Consider the following 15638-nt stretch of genomic DNA (forward strand, 5'->3'; position numbering starts at 1 on the left):
GAGATTCGACTGGTAGCCAGTGTAGTGACTTCAGAACCGGTGTAATGTGAGTGTGTTTCCTGGTAAGAGTGACAATGGGAGCAGCTGCGTTTTGTAATTTTTGTAGTTTAGAAAGTTGAGTTTGGGGTAAGTGAAAAAGAAGACCATTACCGAAATCCAGCCGAGAAGAAATGAGAGCATGGACTATTTTCTCAGTGGCTGGACGGGTCAGGTATTTGCGGATCAAGCCAACATTTCTCAACTGGTAACGAACAGATTTAAACACATTGGATATATGACCTGACACAGACATTGTACAATCGAAAGTTATACCAAGATTTCTGCAAAAATGAGAGAGAGGAATCACAGAATCAGCAATCTTGAAAGAAGTAACATCGATCTTATCTAATTGAACCTTAGAACCAAATAATAGAAACTCAGACTTGGCACAATTCAATTTAAGAGAGTACACACTCAACCAGCTACAAATATCCTCCACACATACTATGATTTCAAAATGTACAAAATAAATAGGCATGGTGGGGCATTCAAGTCAAAAAGGGGGAGGGGTCAAAACAAAACACAAAGATGTGTTGAGCCATGCAGTGGTATGCAGCCACGATGACCATCCAAGGCCTGGAATTACACAAATGCCAAAAGCCTATTAAGATTTTCAAATGAAAGCGCCCTTCGGAAAATAATGGCCTTGCCCTCTCAAAGATAAACTTCTAGGCCTGCCTATCCCTCCTCCTCCCCTATGCCTCATAGCCTAGCCCATGACAAAATGCATCAGTCATACAATGTTACGTGTACTTTTTGTACAGCATGTACATGTATACGCATAAAGTATGTCAACTCAAAATCAGCACATTGCTGCAAGGCCACACCACATGTCCTGTCCAACATTAAAGACAGTGGACACTTTTGGTAATTGTCAAAGACTAGTCTTCACTGTTGGTGTGTCTCAACATATATGCAAAAAATAACGAACCTGTGAAAATTTGCGAGATAACAATGAAAGAAAAAACACCCTTGTCACACGAAGTTGTGTGCTTTCTGATGCTTGGTTTCGTGAACTTCAGTTCTAAACTTGAGGTCTCGAAATCAAATTCGTGGAAAATTACTTCTTTCTCGAAAACTACGTCTATTACAATGTTTTATATTATCAACCTCTCCCCATTAATCAAGAAAGGTTTTATGATGATAGTTATGCTGAGTAATTACCAATAGTGTCCACTGCCTTTAAACTGGGTCTCAATTACAACATGAATGTGCCTTTGTGATGAACCTTCACGCTGTGTAGAACAGACATGCACTCATGGTGCAGTTACTCATAATTGACCCATGTGAAGTTTTTGTAAGAGCTACATGTACAACACAAGGTTAAGGATTTACTCATTTGTATGTCATAATGGATACTGTACACAATTTAGCACTAGGGGGGCTTCAGTTTTGGAGGAATATCCACGAGACCGCAAGACTTTTACAGTTGTAGCTCAGAATGTTTATGGGCGGCACTCAGCACAATTGAACGATAAATTATTGTGGAACATTCAACATTTGAATATCGTTCTTTTGAGACTAAGAAGATTCAATTGTATTTATCTGTTGAAAAAAGCAGAATAAAACAGGGGAACAGAAGCAGACCATGCCAGATTTCAACGACCAGAACCAAAATTGGAAGATTCTGATTCATGAGCTATTTTCAGCACAATTGAAAGAGATAACCTGTGAGACTCAAATTTGAACATCATTTTTTTGAGACAAAGAAGATTCAATTGTATCCATTGAAAACAAAGAAGAGGAAAATAAAACAGGGGAAAAGAAGCAGACCACGCCAGCCACCAGCCGCCAGAGGCTCCAACTGACAGCTGCAGACAACGGACTGCACCGTTGTTGCCGCCAAAATGCTTATTCCAGGAAAGCCTATCTTCCACCTCAGTAAATTTATTGTCTGGTTTCAGCCAACAGTTGCCAGCAAAATGTCAAGGCTAAGGTTAGACCAGCTGTGGGATTGGTACATTGACTGTACTGGTGTCTGGTATGTAGTTTATAAATGTTTGGCTGGTTATATGTAAGAACTCGGAAATAAACACTTAGACTGATACATGTAGAACATTATGCACATAATTGAAGGATTGGTACTTGGTGTGAACTTGAAGATCTGTTAGAATTGTTTAAAATTTATACAATGCAACTTTGCCCCGAACAAGGAGAATAGCTTTTCTTTGTAAGGTGCTACAAACATATGTGCAAGAAGACCTTTGATTGTTTTAATCCAATATAAATGTAGATTATCACAATAAAACCTGTGAAAGTTTCAATTTAAACTTTGGAGCGATTACGTCACAATCTGAGCCATGTGTTATACAGAAACTTTGAAGCATTAGAACTCCTAAAGACGTTCAGAGCATATTTATCTAATTGTTGAGTCTTTCCACTTTCAGAACCAACACTATTTAAAAGAGATATTCACATGATGTTACTGCAAACCTCTCTTAGTTATAAATATACTTCCCCAAAAAACTATGCAAAGTTTCAAACCCTAGTAATAGACCTTACCTATTCCAGGGGATACGATTCTCTCGTAGTGATAGGGGTTTACACAAACGCTGTCACATTTCAGATCAAAAGCAAACTGGCAGAATTTGAGATGTTTGAGTTCGTTTTTGTGAAGGTCTGGCCAGCGCCAAATCCGTGCATAGATGACATGAGGGAAGCCCTTTCTGCCCGCAACCTGGTTCAAGTAAAACATTAATCAAAAAGTGGTTTAAGTTTGATTAAGACTATCACAACCGCTGTGGAATAAAGTCCAACTATACCCAAAAATGTTGCTGATACATTTGATTAAGACTATCACAACCGCTGTGGAATAAAGACCAACTATACCCAAAAGTGTTGCTGATTCATTCGATTAAAAGACTATCACAACCGCTGTGGAATAAAGTCCAAACAAACCAAAAAATGTTGCTGATACAGGTATGAAGAAAAGAAAATCACAAATAAAATCCATTTTCACTTCTGTAACTCTCACATTTTTCCCTACTTTGACTACTCTACCCATCCACAGTGTTCACTTTTCTCAATTTCACTTTTTTCATTGTCACTACTCTCACGATTTTCACTACTCTCACGATTTTCACTACTCTCACAATTTCACTACACTCATTTTTCACTACTGTAATCATTTTTGCTACTCTTGTTTTCACTACTCTCACCTTTTTCACAACTCTCGTTAACTGCTCTTCCCTCCCATTTTCACAACTATGGTCAATTTGAATAAACAATTTAAAACATGTAGTAAAGTACATATTATATTAATAAATAAATTTAAAAACAAAAATTATAATCAAAACATGCATAGATCTACCAGAATACTGGAAATGTAAAAGGTAAACAACTGATCATCAAAGCACCAGTGCAAACAGAAAATATTAATTTGACATTATATTGGTCACGCTTTTGTTTGAACCTTTAGAGTCTGTCCCACATCCCCCACCTCCTACTTCCTGCAGAACCTGAAAACAACTTAAGTCAATAACATACGTACAATTAAAATTAAGAACCTGTTCATGAATGTATTTAAAATTATCAGTAGAAAAAACAAAACAGACAATGAACCTAGGTACAGAAATTTCCAAAGTCCTTGACCACAATTTCATCCTTGAGAAAAGTCTTTTGTTGCTAGTTTTAAATCCACATTGAACATGCTCGCTGTTCCTACAATTAAAAGAGGATTACAGTACTTAAAGGCACAATGTATAGCGCCCTTGGATTTTTTTACACGTTCATTTGTCTTAATCCTACGTGTATCAGAAAGGAATACGGTACTTTAAGGCAAAGTATACAATTGGAATTTAAAAAAGTACATTTCAAAAGGTGACGTCAAATTTTTTAAAATATCGCAAATCCGGCGAGCGATTGTGTCAGTGTAGGAATAATAATCCCTAATAAGAAAACACATTGTAAAAACAATGGTACTAAAACTAGACAGAATAGAATTCAAATGTGGGCATGTATTGAAATTCCTATACATTTAAATTCTATTCAATATCTAAAAATATATTACATTTGACCATGGAGCTATAGATCCATGATTTGACTTCAATTCTTGTTATTGGGGGGAAGGGACTTCAAAGCAAATCAGCCATAAATGAAACTTTACCAATTGAAAATAAACCCCCACCCCTAAACCCCCCCCCCCCCCCCACCACCCCAAACACAACAACACAAAAATCCCATTCCAACACAACAGATGAACAGAAACCACCAAAAACACAAATCAGCGTCTGTGGACCTCCAAAAATCCATCAGTGTAGTAGGAGTAGAGTAATCCAGGGAAACACAAGATCCCATTGCGCTCAAGTTGGCATATATTCCAACATATTCCATCCAAGCCGGGATATTGGGACAAATTCATTAGAGCTCTGCGATCAGACAACTGGTCTCCACAGTGGCTCCAGTTGGCTGTGGTTCTAGGGGACAGTCCATACATAATTCAATAGCCACAAATCCATTACTGCCAATATTTTGTCACTCGAACCTTCAATACATCTGTAGTGGAGATTAGTTTTCCCGAAGGTTTACAGTGGCTGGAAGATGCTAAGTGTAGGCTTCTTATCTGTGCCCTTTGTGTACGTAATGTGTACAGTGTACATTTCACCAAGAAATGTAAACGGTTTCTGGTTAAATAGTGGCATTCTATGAGTTGATAATTAAAGGCAGTGGACACTATTGGTAATTGCTCAAAATAATTATTATCATAAAACCTTTCTCAGTGACGACTAATGGGGAGAGGTTGATAATATAAAGCATTGTGAGAAACGGCTCCCTCTGAAGTGCCATAGTTTTCGAGAAAGAAGAAATTTTCCATGAATTTGATTTTGAAACCTCAGATTTAGAACTTGAGGTCTCGAAATCAACCATCTAAACGTACACAACTTCGTGTGACAAGGGTGTTTTTTCTTTCATTATTATCTCGCAAGTTCGATGACCGATTGAGCTCAAATTTTCACAGGTTTGTTATTTTATGCATGTGTTGAGATACACCAACTGTGAAGGCTAGTCTCTGACAATTACCAATAGTGTCCACTGCCTTTAAAGAGATGGTGGAATACACCATTCCTCTACATAATTCACCTTCATAAATGTACTACGTGCATCAAACTACACTTTGTTATTCCAGTTTTCAGTAGACACAAAATGTTGTTGATTTAACAAAAAAAGTTTTTCTATTATTACCTACATACCTGTAAATATACTATGGATACTTATAAATATGTAAATTATCACAAATTACAATCACTCACTAAAATTCTTGTTACATGTTGAAAATTTGTGACCAACTCAGAGCAAAATAAGAATGGTAGACCCTGTGTGCCCATGATATTACTTTAGTTCTTTTCAACAAATGTTTATTTACAGAGGCCACAGCTGTCTTTACATTGGTTGGCTGTTCTTAGCCTTGATGCCCTTACAAAAAAAACTATAAAAATGTAGACTTTCTGACATTCAGCGAAAGTGACCTTGCCCCTTGAGGAATGCAAATACTGGACCAGATTTCAAGAAAAGCAAACGATGTACAGGCACCGGTCAAAAACGGTAGCCTATCAATGCAATAGATTGTATTTTGGCTGGTAACCTTAATCTGATATTGAGCACCTGTTATAAAAGGTACACAAATTTAAAAGTACCTAATATCTAACAATCATATGTACATTGTTTGGTTCACCTTAAATTGCAGTCCTGTTTTAGAGTTAATAACCCATGTTACATTTTGTACACATTTACGATACATGGTAATGCTCCATAGATGATAGTGAACGCTTAAATTACATGTAATGGTCGCAGTTAATTGTATCCTGTAGTGACAAGGGGGCAGTGACTAGCATTGACAATGACAGAACATCACTCTGTATTCCAATAGAATACATGCACTGTATAATTAACAACACACTGTCAATTATTAGATGAAAGGCCTATATGGATTTGAGCAATGGGGATTATCCGTCCACGGTTTCTTGGAAATTCTCAATGCTTCCTTGGTGATTGAATTAAAACACACAAAGATGTGTGTACTTTACAAGGTCTGCTGTATCATGTACAATGTACACGTACTACTACCATGTGTCAGTATACTCATGGAGGAATAAATTAGAAATAATTTATTCCTCCATGGTATACTTTACGTGCTTTAACCCTAAACCCTGACCATAACCTGTAGTTTTCAAAGACACTGGACACTATTGGTAATGTTGTCAAAGACTAGCCTTCACAGTTTCTGTATCTCAACATTATCTATAGACTATGCATAAAATAACAAACTCGTAAAAGTTTGAGCTCAATCGGTCGTCAAAGTTGCGAGATGACAGAAAAAAACACCCTTGTCAATGTCACACAAAGTTGTGCGCTTTCAGATGCTTGATTTCGAGATCTAAATTTCTAAATCTAAGGTCTCAAAGTCAAATTCGTGGAAAATTACTTATTTTTCGAAGACTACATTACTTCAGAGGGAGCCGTTTCTCACAATGTTTTATACTACCAACCTCTCCCCGTTACCAAGAAAGGTTTTATGCTAATAATTATTTTGAGTAATTACCAATCAGTGTCCACTGCCTTTAAAGCCATTGGACCCTTTCGGTTCAGAAAAAAAAAAAAAAAAGTTCACAGATTTACAAATAACTTACAGGGTTTACAGAAGACAATGGTGAAAGACTTCTCTTGAAATATTATTCCATGAAATGCTTTACTTTTTGAGAAAACAGCAAAACAATATAAATTCTCGTTAACGAGAATTACGGAGTTATTTCAAACACATGTCATGACACGGCGAAACGCGCGGAAACAAGGGTGGGTTTTTCCGTTGTTTTCTCCCGACTCCGATGACCGATTGAGCCTATATTTTCACAGGTTTGTTATTTGATATAGAAGTTGTGGTACACAAAGTGTGGGCCTTGGACAACACTGTTTACCGAAAGGGTCCAATGGCGTTAAAGGCTGTGGAAAGAAGGAGATATTGCACCACACCAATGTACAAGTTATAATATCAATATAAATCCACTTTGTGGAATCTTTAATGCCTTAAATGTTGTCCATGCCCTAAAGTATCTCAAATAAATGAAGATTGCATGTTACTTGGAGCTGTGAATGTGTAGGTTGACTGTTGATTACATATAGGCCTACGACTCTTCACAGGGCAAACTTAATCATGAATCATGTAAACAATGTGTTAAACAAATTTGGAATAAATTTTTATGTACAGTAGTGTACATTTTTTTTTTATTCAGTTGTACTGTACTTGAACCCATGGAGATTCATAATAACTATAATTGTAGAGATACTGTATGTTTATGGCGTAATTTAAGACTAGAGACTGGGCTACAACACATTTACTGCAAGGTGTGTAGAGGGCAAGGTCACTGGTTGCTTCTGTGGCCCTAGCCCAAATTCATAGAGCTGCATAAAAAGGCAGCAAAATTTTGCAGAACTGTTTTTCTTTTTTAAATATGTCCAATGTAGATTGTGGATTAGATTAGGTTTATTGCGATTTATTATACAAATACCATGAGTACAATCAAAATTGCTCATGGCTTTGTGCTTAAAAAGACAACATATGAAACAAATGATCTAACAGCATTACAACTGTTGTTAGAATGGACTTGTCTGAATAGCTGTACATTTTGTTAGACAATTTTACAACTTTTTTCAACCATCTAGATAATTTTTAAAGTAAGTCGTATCGACTAGAATTACAATTCTGTACATGTTTTTGCAATGAACAAACCATGTGTTGCAACTGTCAAAGGAATCCATAGTTGCCTTTTTCTAAATCACACTAAAATCCTTCCTGTCTAGTCAGTGTCACCATTATAAAGCCCCGACATCATCCACCACAAACAAAAACATTTTTGACAGATTCCAAAATTAAAAACTTGGTTTTGATTCTGTCAGAAGAGCTGCAAAACCTCCAAAGTATGCAGACTAAAATTGATTGGTGCCAATACATTATCCACATGTGGCGCTGTCACAAAATCTAGGTTGCCAAAACGTCTGGCTTGGACGTTACACGTATACAAAAGTGTGTCACCGTTTTGAACTCGCACCAGTTCATAAACAGTACACGTTTTTTAGGCTTAAATAGTGTAAGACAGTACAGTTTAAAACCTTAAAATATGTCTGATTATTAAGTACATGTACAATTACACATTGTTTTTTAAAGTGCCCGTCAATCATGGGTACACATTTTAGTGGTTATTTACAAATTGTACTTTTAAACTTAGTTTGAGGATGGCAGTCAATATTGGCTCCCAAAGGTAGTTGGGCATAGCTGAGGGAACTAGTTTAAAAAATTCCAAAGAGCTAAATAAAATCAACAATTATTGTGGTGTCCAAGGTATAATGCTTTAGCTGTGGTGCCGATTGCAAAGTTTCAACACAACATTTTCCTCATAGAAATGCCCCTATTTAACCAGATAAAATTGTTGTTGCCTTTCAATACAGTTGTCGCAATCAGCTCCTCACAGTTTAATTATTTGATATATTTGTTTACATTACATGACCTTGTTTGTTAAAATCTACTGACAATTATTTAACATCGTCTACAAACCTTAAAGGAACACGTTGCCTTGGATCGATCTAGTTGGTCTTTGAAAATCGTTCTGTAACCGCTTTTAGTAAAATGTATATGGTTAGAAAGATATTGTAAAAGTAGAATACAATGATCTACACAAATGTGCCTCGAAATTGCGAGGTTTTCTTTTTACCCTGTCGACTAACACGGTCGGCCATTTATGGGAGTCAAAATTTTGACTCCCACAATTGGCCGACCGTGATAGTTCGCGACGTAAAAGGAAAACCGTGCAGTTTCGAGTGATACTTGTGTGGATCAATATTCTACTTTTAAAACATCTTTCTAACCATGTATGCATTTCATAACAAACGGTTTCAAACGCTTTGAATAGACCAACTCGTCCGATCCAAGGCAACGTGTTCCTTTAACACCTTCTCTCTCATGTACAACCAACATGTACTTTTGTTTAATTATAACAATTCAGTGATTGTTTCCCCTTGTACTGTACATCTGTGGTACCCTAGCTACACATATACTCTTAAAGGAACACGTTGCCTTGGATCGGACGAGTTGGTCAAAACAAAAGCGTTTGTAACCGTTTTTTATAAAATGCATATGGTTGGAAAGATGTTTTAAAAGTGGAATACAATGATCCACACAAGTTTGCCTCGTAATTGCGTGGTTTTCCTTCTACTGTTCGAACTAACATGGTCGGCCATTTATGGGAGTCAAAATTTTGACCCCCATAAATGGCCGACGTGTTAGTCGACAAGGTAAAAGGAAAACCACGCAATTTCGAGGCATGTTTGTGTGGATCATTGTATTCTACTTTTACAACATCTTTCTACCCATATGCATTTTATAAAAAACGGTTACAAACGCTTTTCAAAGACCAACTCGACCGATCCAAGGCAACGTGTTCCTTTAACGATTCAAGAGGAACCGTACAAATTCAAGGTGCAGGGTCAGTTTTGTAATAGTTATCCAGAACCGATGATACCTAGAGACAGCTTTAACCAATACGCCCCCCCCCCCCCTCTCCTACCCACCCACCTTCCCCTCAGTCAGTCAATCAGCTGTGAGACACAAGACAACAAGTCCCGGCCGGCCATTATAATAAAACACACTGGGACAAAACAGGAAAATAACAAGCCTTCTGTGGCCCTAAATTAATCACATCCTTTTTTCAAAATTGCCCGGGCATTGGGACCGATAAAAAATAATTGAAGCAAAGCAGTGCTCACTTGATGACATGCTTTCATCCCAACACTACTACATGAAGGATTTAAGTAGTGCTGTAATCATTTACATGTAGGACACATATGCATCAATATAGTTGACAACTTTGTGTCAGTTTAGCAACTAAAAAGATGTACGTTGTAACTTGATGCTCATGGATCTATCTTTACAATGTGTGAATGGCAGCATCTTGTATCTCTAACAATAAGAGATGTTCAATAAAGGTCACACATGGGGTAATACATTTTGCCACTATGCCCTGTGCTTTTGCTGATGGTGCCTTTTTGCAAAGTTCCAACACAAGTTTACATTTGTCTCATAGAAGTGCCCCAGGGAAGGCCTGCATTTTTGTGTCTACACTGTGCACTTAAGTGTCTCAGACAGTTCTTGGTGCCCTTTCACTGAAAAATCTTAGAGTCAACGGAAAACTTTTCGGTCAAGACCAATGCAGCGGAGACCATGGCCCCCGTTACCCATTTGTAATTCTAGGCCTACCCCCCCCCCTTTGAGCACACTAAATATCACACAAAAATCGACTTTACCTGTAATCTCCCATCCAACGTTCTCTGTATTGTCACACATTTACTAGGGTGGGCACCATTCGTCGTTATGGCCGTGATCAAACTGTCCAGTTCATCTCTCTTCTCTTTAAGTTTTTTTACAAGGCTCTCGATGGCCCGTTTACCGAAGCTCTCTGATTCGCCGCCTTGCCTGTGGCACATGAGGCTGTGCACGATGCTCAGACATGCGTCCGCTGATGTAGGGGCACTCGTTGCCATGATGGCTACACTCACAAGGCTCATCGGATTGACATCTGAAGGAATTGGAAAATTATGTTATTTGCTGTATGCCCACCATCAGGCCTTGAATTAACCAACAGCACCCACCAACGGCAACCGACCGATCCATTAAGCCCCGCCCCATTGCGTATTGACTGATTCACAACACATTGCACAACCAAAAGTCTGACACTATATGGTCCAACATGCGTGCGCGTATGCTTGGCGCCAAGGCAGAGTTGTGCAGAATGGCATTGGAGAGGATCACGTGTTCTTGCTCACATGTGCGTCATGCGCGTAGCCTAATGGATCGGTGTATTGTCGTGGTGCCCTGTGCTTTTGCTGTGGTGCCCTGTGCTGGTCAAGGATCCTCCTGTACAAATTTAAATTTTACATACCACAGGATAGTTGCTGCGCCCCTTCAAACAGAATTCAAGGCCTGGCCCATCTAATAATACAGTAGTAGCTACATGTCAATCAAGGCACTACACATTATTTATATATTATTTTTTTTGGCGGGAGGGGGGGGGGCACAGTACTGTGTGAGGCACTGGTCAATGCTGAACGCAGAAATCTTGCACACAACATGGAGCTATAAAAAGGTAGTGTAGCTCCGTGCACACGATGAATTAGACCACACATGATACATTCTTTAATGTCCACATGTTTAAAAAGGCACTTTTTGGTTGGGCCAGTAGCTCGGACTAGTATAAACTAGGTGCACTAACGTTCATGTAACCCTCCTTATCGCAACAAACTAACATGATTCTGTCTAGTTGCGAAAACTTAACCCTCCCCCGACGTGGGTTTACGTTATCCGTCGAGGCGAGGGTTACGTTATCGCAGCTAGATTCAGTCAAGCTTTCTAAATTCTAGTTTGTTGTGTCATTCCTTTGCAAAGAATTTTAAGTCTAACAGCTGAACAATAAATAATCAATGCTGTTTTATTTATTCTTAGTTCTTATTCTCAAGTACTGAACTTCTTGAATTGAGTCTTATAATTATAATCTTACCTCACCACACACAGTCACAGTCAAATGGTCAAACCATCAAAATCAAAGGTCTCTGGTTCAACCAAGGTCAAGGAGGAATAAGATTAGAATGGGGAAGATATTGTGTTGTTATTCCTCCATCATGGTTCAACAGAAATCAAAGTACTATATAAACGAAGAAGTTAACTAATTTCTATTTGTCGTTAACACGTAACAAACTTACCCAATATTTTTTGACTATTTCAACCAGCCCTTCAGCTAGCCAGCTTGTTTGTTTACACACCCGATAGAATTCCAACATCAAGTTGTACCATATTATAACAAAATATATACTGGAACGACCAAAACCTCACGCAAGAGAACTCAACAAACATCACATTATGAAGCAATTCCACGTTAGAAAATTGAGATGTGTAGGCAGCAGAAGTCCATTTCTCACACACCGTAAAGCTGTCTCTCTGTCATGAGATTTGTGACGAGTTTTAGCCACCACACACATGCACTGTACAGCTACTCTGCATGCAATGTGCACAGCAGAAAGTACACAGTACATACAGTACATGTACAGTACACACGCGAGAATACGGCACTAGGCTTTGGAGACCAATCAAAAAGATTGTTTCATGAAGCACACATGACTCACGCACAGGTTGTCCAATCAAAAACGTTGTGAAACCGGTCCTGGCCGAAAACAACTTGTTCTACCAACTGCGAATAATTATCAGCTTTCCCATTTGCAAATGGTCGAAAGGGTCACAGTAGTATTACAGAACAACGCCCATTTCGGAATCACTGGGAGCCAAGTTCAGCCATTATGTAATATTTTTGGTGTAGATTATGTAACACATGCAGTGACAAAGGTGGGGTGGGCATAAAGTTAGCAAAAATAATAGTCCCTACAAAAGAAACATTGTTGGACTGATGGCGGAGTTGTACATTGTGTGTCTCGTCCTTGGAACCATGATAAGGAGTTTATACCGTGGAAGGGGTCTAGAAGTTTAAAAAAAAAAAACTATACCTAATTCTCTGTAGAATTTCGTACAGAACCTTCCGTGTGATATGTGGCGCCATATTTCTACTAGAAAAATATATTTTGTGTTGGCGGCTAGCCCCATCGAATTATTTATGGATTCTTGTAGTTTATTAATGATATTGTTGGGTTTTTATAATTTATTTATTCATTTATTCATTTAATTTATTTGTATTATATTACCTATTTATTTATTTTTCTCTTCTTTCTTTCAAAGTGATTTGATTAATATTTTTATTTTAAATTTGTGCCGCCTATTTTCTGCCCCCAACCACTATTAAACTCAGTAGGCCTATGTGACACCGCAAAAGAAAGGCCTATCTATACCGGGAAGATAGTACCACACCTATGCCCTTTTCAAAACCCCGGCTTCGGCTTGGATTCGGCCGGCTTCAGGCTCCATCCTTGCTTCTGAAGCCCTTATAGAGCGGATACGCAAAACATGCGCAAGTCAAGGCAACCCGGCGGGGCCAAGCTAGCCCGAGCCGAATCCAAAGGCGAAGCCGTGGTTTCGAAAAGGGCCAGAGGTGGACCAGCTCTAGGCCAGAGTGAGCTTTCTGAGTGAGCCCTTTCTAAATACACACAACTGCACAGCCCTCCGTCGAAGTCGAATCCCTGTTGAAATTGACTGCAAATTTCCCTTATAGTGGTGACATAATTATACTATTTGCCAATTCGCAAGTGAGTAACTGCATGATTGCACAATCACTATAGCAATATTGTAAATCTTATAGCTTTAATCCAGCGATTATTAATTGTGCCGGCCTAGCTAAGTGGTTACTTCGCTCGAAGACTGTTTTGAATTATTCCCGGCAATCCGGCATTTTTTGTTTCCACACTTTTTTTAAATGAAACAGTTTTTGTAACATTTTGCTGTATAGTTAAGAAAATTGTATGTATAATTTGGCTTTTCTTACTTTGAGTATTAAAGTTGCGATTTTGATTAATTTTTTTTTATTTGTACAAATAGTTTGGCTTATTTATAGACGAAGAAATCTAAATAGTTTTGAACGGGTTTTTGTACGGCTTGATCACACTTTTATTTAAAATGAAACAGTTTTTGTAACATTTTACTGTACAGTTAAGAAAATTGTAGGTATTCTTTGATTATTAAAGTTGCGATTTGGATTTAAAAAAATATTTGTACAAATAGCTTGGCTTATTTTAATAGAGGAAGAAATCCCATTAGTTTGGACCGGGTTTTTGTACGGCTTGAGTTCACCTTGCCCTGGTTATCATCGTGATTAAAACCGATTGCCACGTTTTATTAAAACATGAGAAGTAATAATTTCTTACAATACAGATGTTAACAAACTCAAACACGCTCTGCAGAGCAAACAATGACCCGTTGACAGTTTACAATACTCTGCTCCCTACCTGATGACGTCGCTCTTTCGCCAATTATTTTGATATTCTTCAAATGGGTTAACGAGAAATATACTATTGATCAATCATACGTTTTGTAAGTCCATTGAAATCGACCGTTTGTTGTCCTGATTTAATATGTAAGCTTTTATCTTCTTCACACTCAATTTGTATTGACGTCAAATGAAGTTAAACGTGCAGTGTTAAACAATCCTTAAGTAAAATAATTGGAGGCCATACTTGATTTTTAAGTCCATTATGTTCTATAGTAATTCAAAGAATGAAACATGTTGTCATTTTCCTGTGTAAACAGGGTTTTTTACCTGTTAAACTTGTTTTGTTTTTTGATGTTGAAACACGAGGCATAGCTTTAGTTTTGGGGCGGAGCCGAAAAGGGTAAAACATATACCAAAACGCCTTTATTAAAAAGAGGCAGGTTTAAGTTTATTTCATAATTTATGAGTGAAGAATCATTGAAGAAGGCAGCGCTTATGCTTACCGTCAATTGGAACGCTGGAACAACAGAACACGTAGGCTCCCTATATACGCTCCCGATGAAGACGATGTCACGTATACATGTCGCGCCGGTAAGCATGATTAATTCTGTATACCTAAAAAAATGCGTAGTTACTGTTGTTGTTTTTGGGGGAAAAGATTGTTTGCAAAATCAATTAAAAAAGGGATCTTGTTTAGTAGGATGGCAATTCTATACTATAGAGAAAAACCAAAAGTGCGCGCCGGTCAACCACTTACTGTCATCGCCGCACGTGTCCCGTCACGGTCCCATCAACCGTTCCGGTGATGCTATCTCATCCGTCGCGTCGTGTCGTCGCCATTCCGTCCGTCCACGCCAATCCGTCGGCGCTTGCATCTCCATAGTCATCTGTGCTCCTCCCAAGGTGACAAAATAAATAAAACGAATGAAACGAGCGACTTGGTCTAGTCTACAAAACCCGTTGGCCTATCATTCGAACTTGGCATTGAGCTAGTGTCACCCATTCACGAATAGTACACAAAACATGAATGTGGAAACATGTGTCAATACCGTCCTCACATATATAATAGTAGTATTTCCACAAAATCACTTGTGCCGGCATAGCCGTGTGGATACTTCGAAAATTTGAAATTACCAAACTGGCAATCGCAAACGTACTGTTCCACTGGCGCAATCCGGCACTTTTTTTTCTCAAACTATGTGGTTTTCAAACTTTGTCAAGTTTGATGTGCGTTTTGTACAAGCTGAATCTAGTACCTATAGAATGTCTTCTTTCCCCAAAATCTCGAATATTATCATATTGATGTCTTAACAAATCAAAAATAATCTTTTGATTGAATTTGTTTATTATTGATAATTACATACAAACAACCCTTTAGAAAAATATTTAGCTGTGTGTGTGAACACGATTGGCACACAACACGCTTCCGTGTCCCCTGGTTTGGTACCCCCTCTTTATAGTTCTATTACATAACTATGGCCAATACAGATCGTAATGCCTATTCACGAATGGGTAAGTGATTGCACAATCACAAATGAATTTTATAATATAAAGCTCTAATTCAACTCGTTATGCCCGTGCCGGCCTAGCTAAGTGGTTACTTCGCTTTAAGAGAAACAATTCTGTTTGTTCTTTGGAATACGTGCCACTGGCGTCATCCGGCATTTTTTCTTCTTCTTTTTCTTTTCT

General features: G+C 38.2%; 1 protein-coding gene across 4 annotated transcripts in view; it reads right to left on the reverse strand.

Annotated features, from left to right (window-relative positions):
* Positions 1 to 12082, reverse strand: part of LOC139936997 (mothers against decapentaplegic homolog 4-like) — a 38367-nt gene extending 26285 nt beyond the window's left edge. For 3 of the 4 annotated variants that reach the window (XM_071931918.1, XM_071931919.1, XM_071931916.1), the window contains exons 1-3: positions 11782 to 12082; positions 10330 to 10601; positions 2542 to 2716 (exon numbers count right to left, since the gene is read on the reverse strand). In XM_071931918.1, coding sequence (XP_071788019.1) covers positions 2542 to 2716; positions 10330 to 10590 — 436 coding nt within the window. In that variant the 5' untranslated portion in view covers positions 10591 to 10601; positions 11782 to 12082. Of the gene's footprint in view, positions 1 to 2541; positions 2717 to 10329; positions 10602 to 11579; positions 11620 to 11781 lie in introns of those variants that run through there. The other variant, XM_071931917.1, reaches the window with a different exon arrangement.
* Between the last annotated feature and the right edge of the window lie 3556 nt (positions 12083 to 15638).

The sequence above is a fragment of the Asterias amurensis genome, chromosome 5 (assembly GCF_032118995.1).
Source record: "Asterias amurensis chromosome 5, ASM3211899v1".
Classification (NCBI taxonomy): Eukaryota; Metazoa; Echinodermata; class Asteroidea; order Forcipulatida; family Asteriidae; genus Asterias; species Asterias amurensis.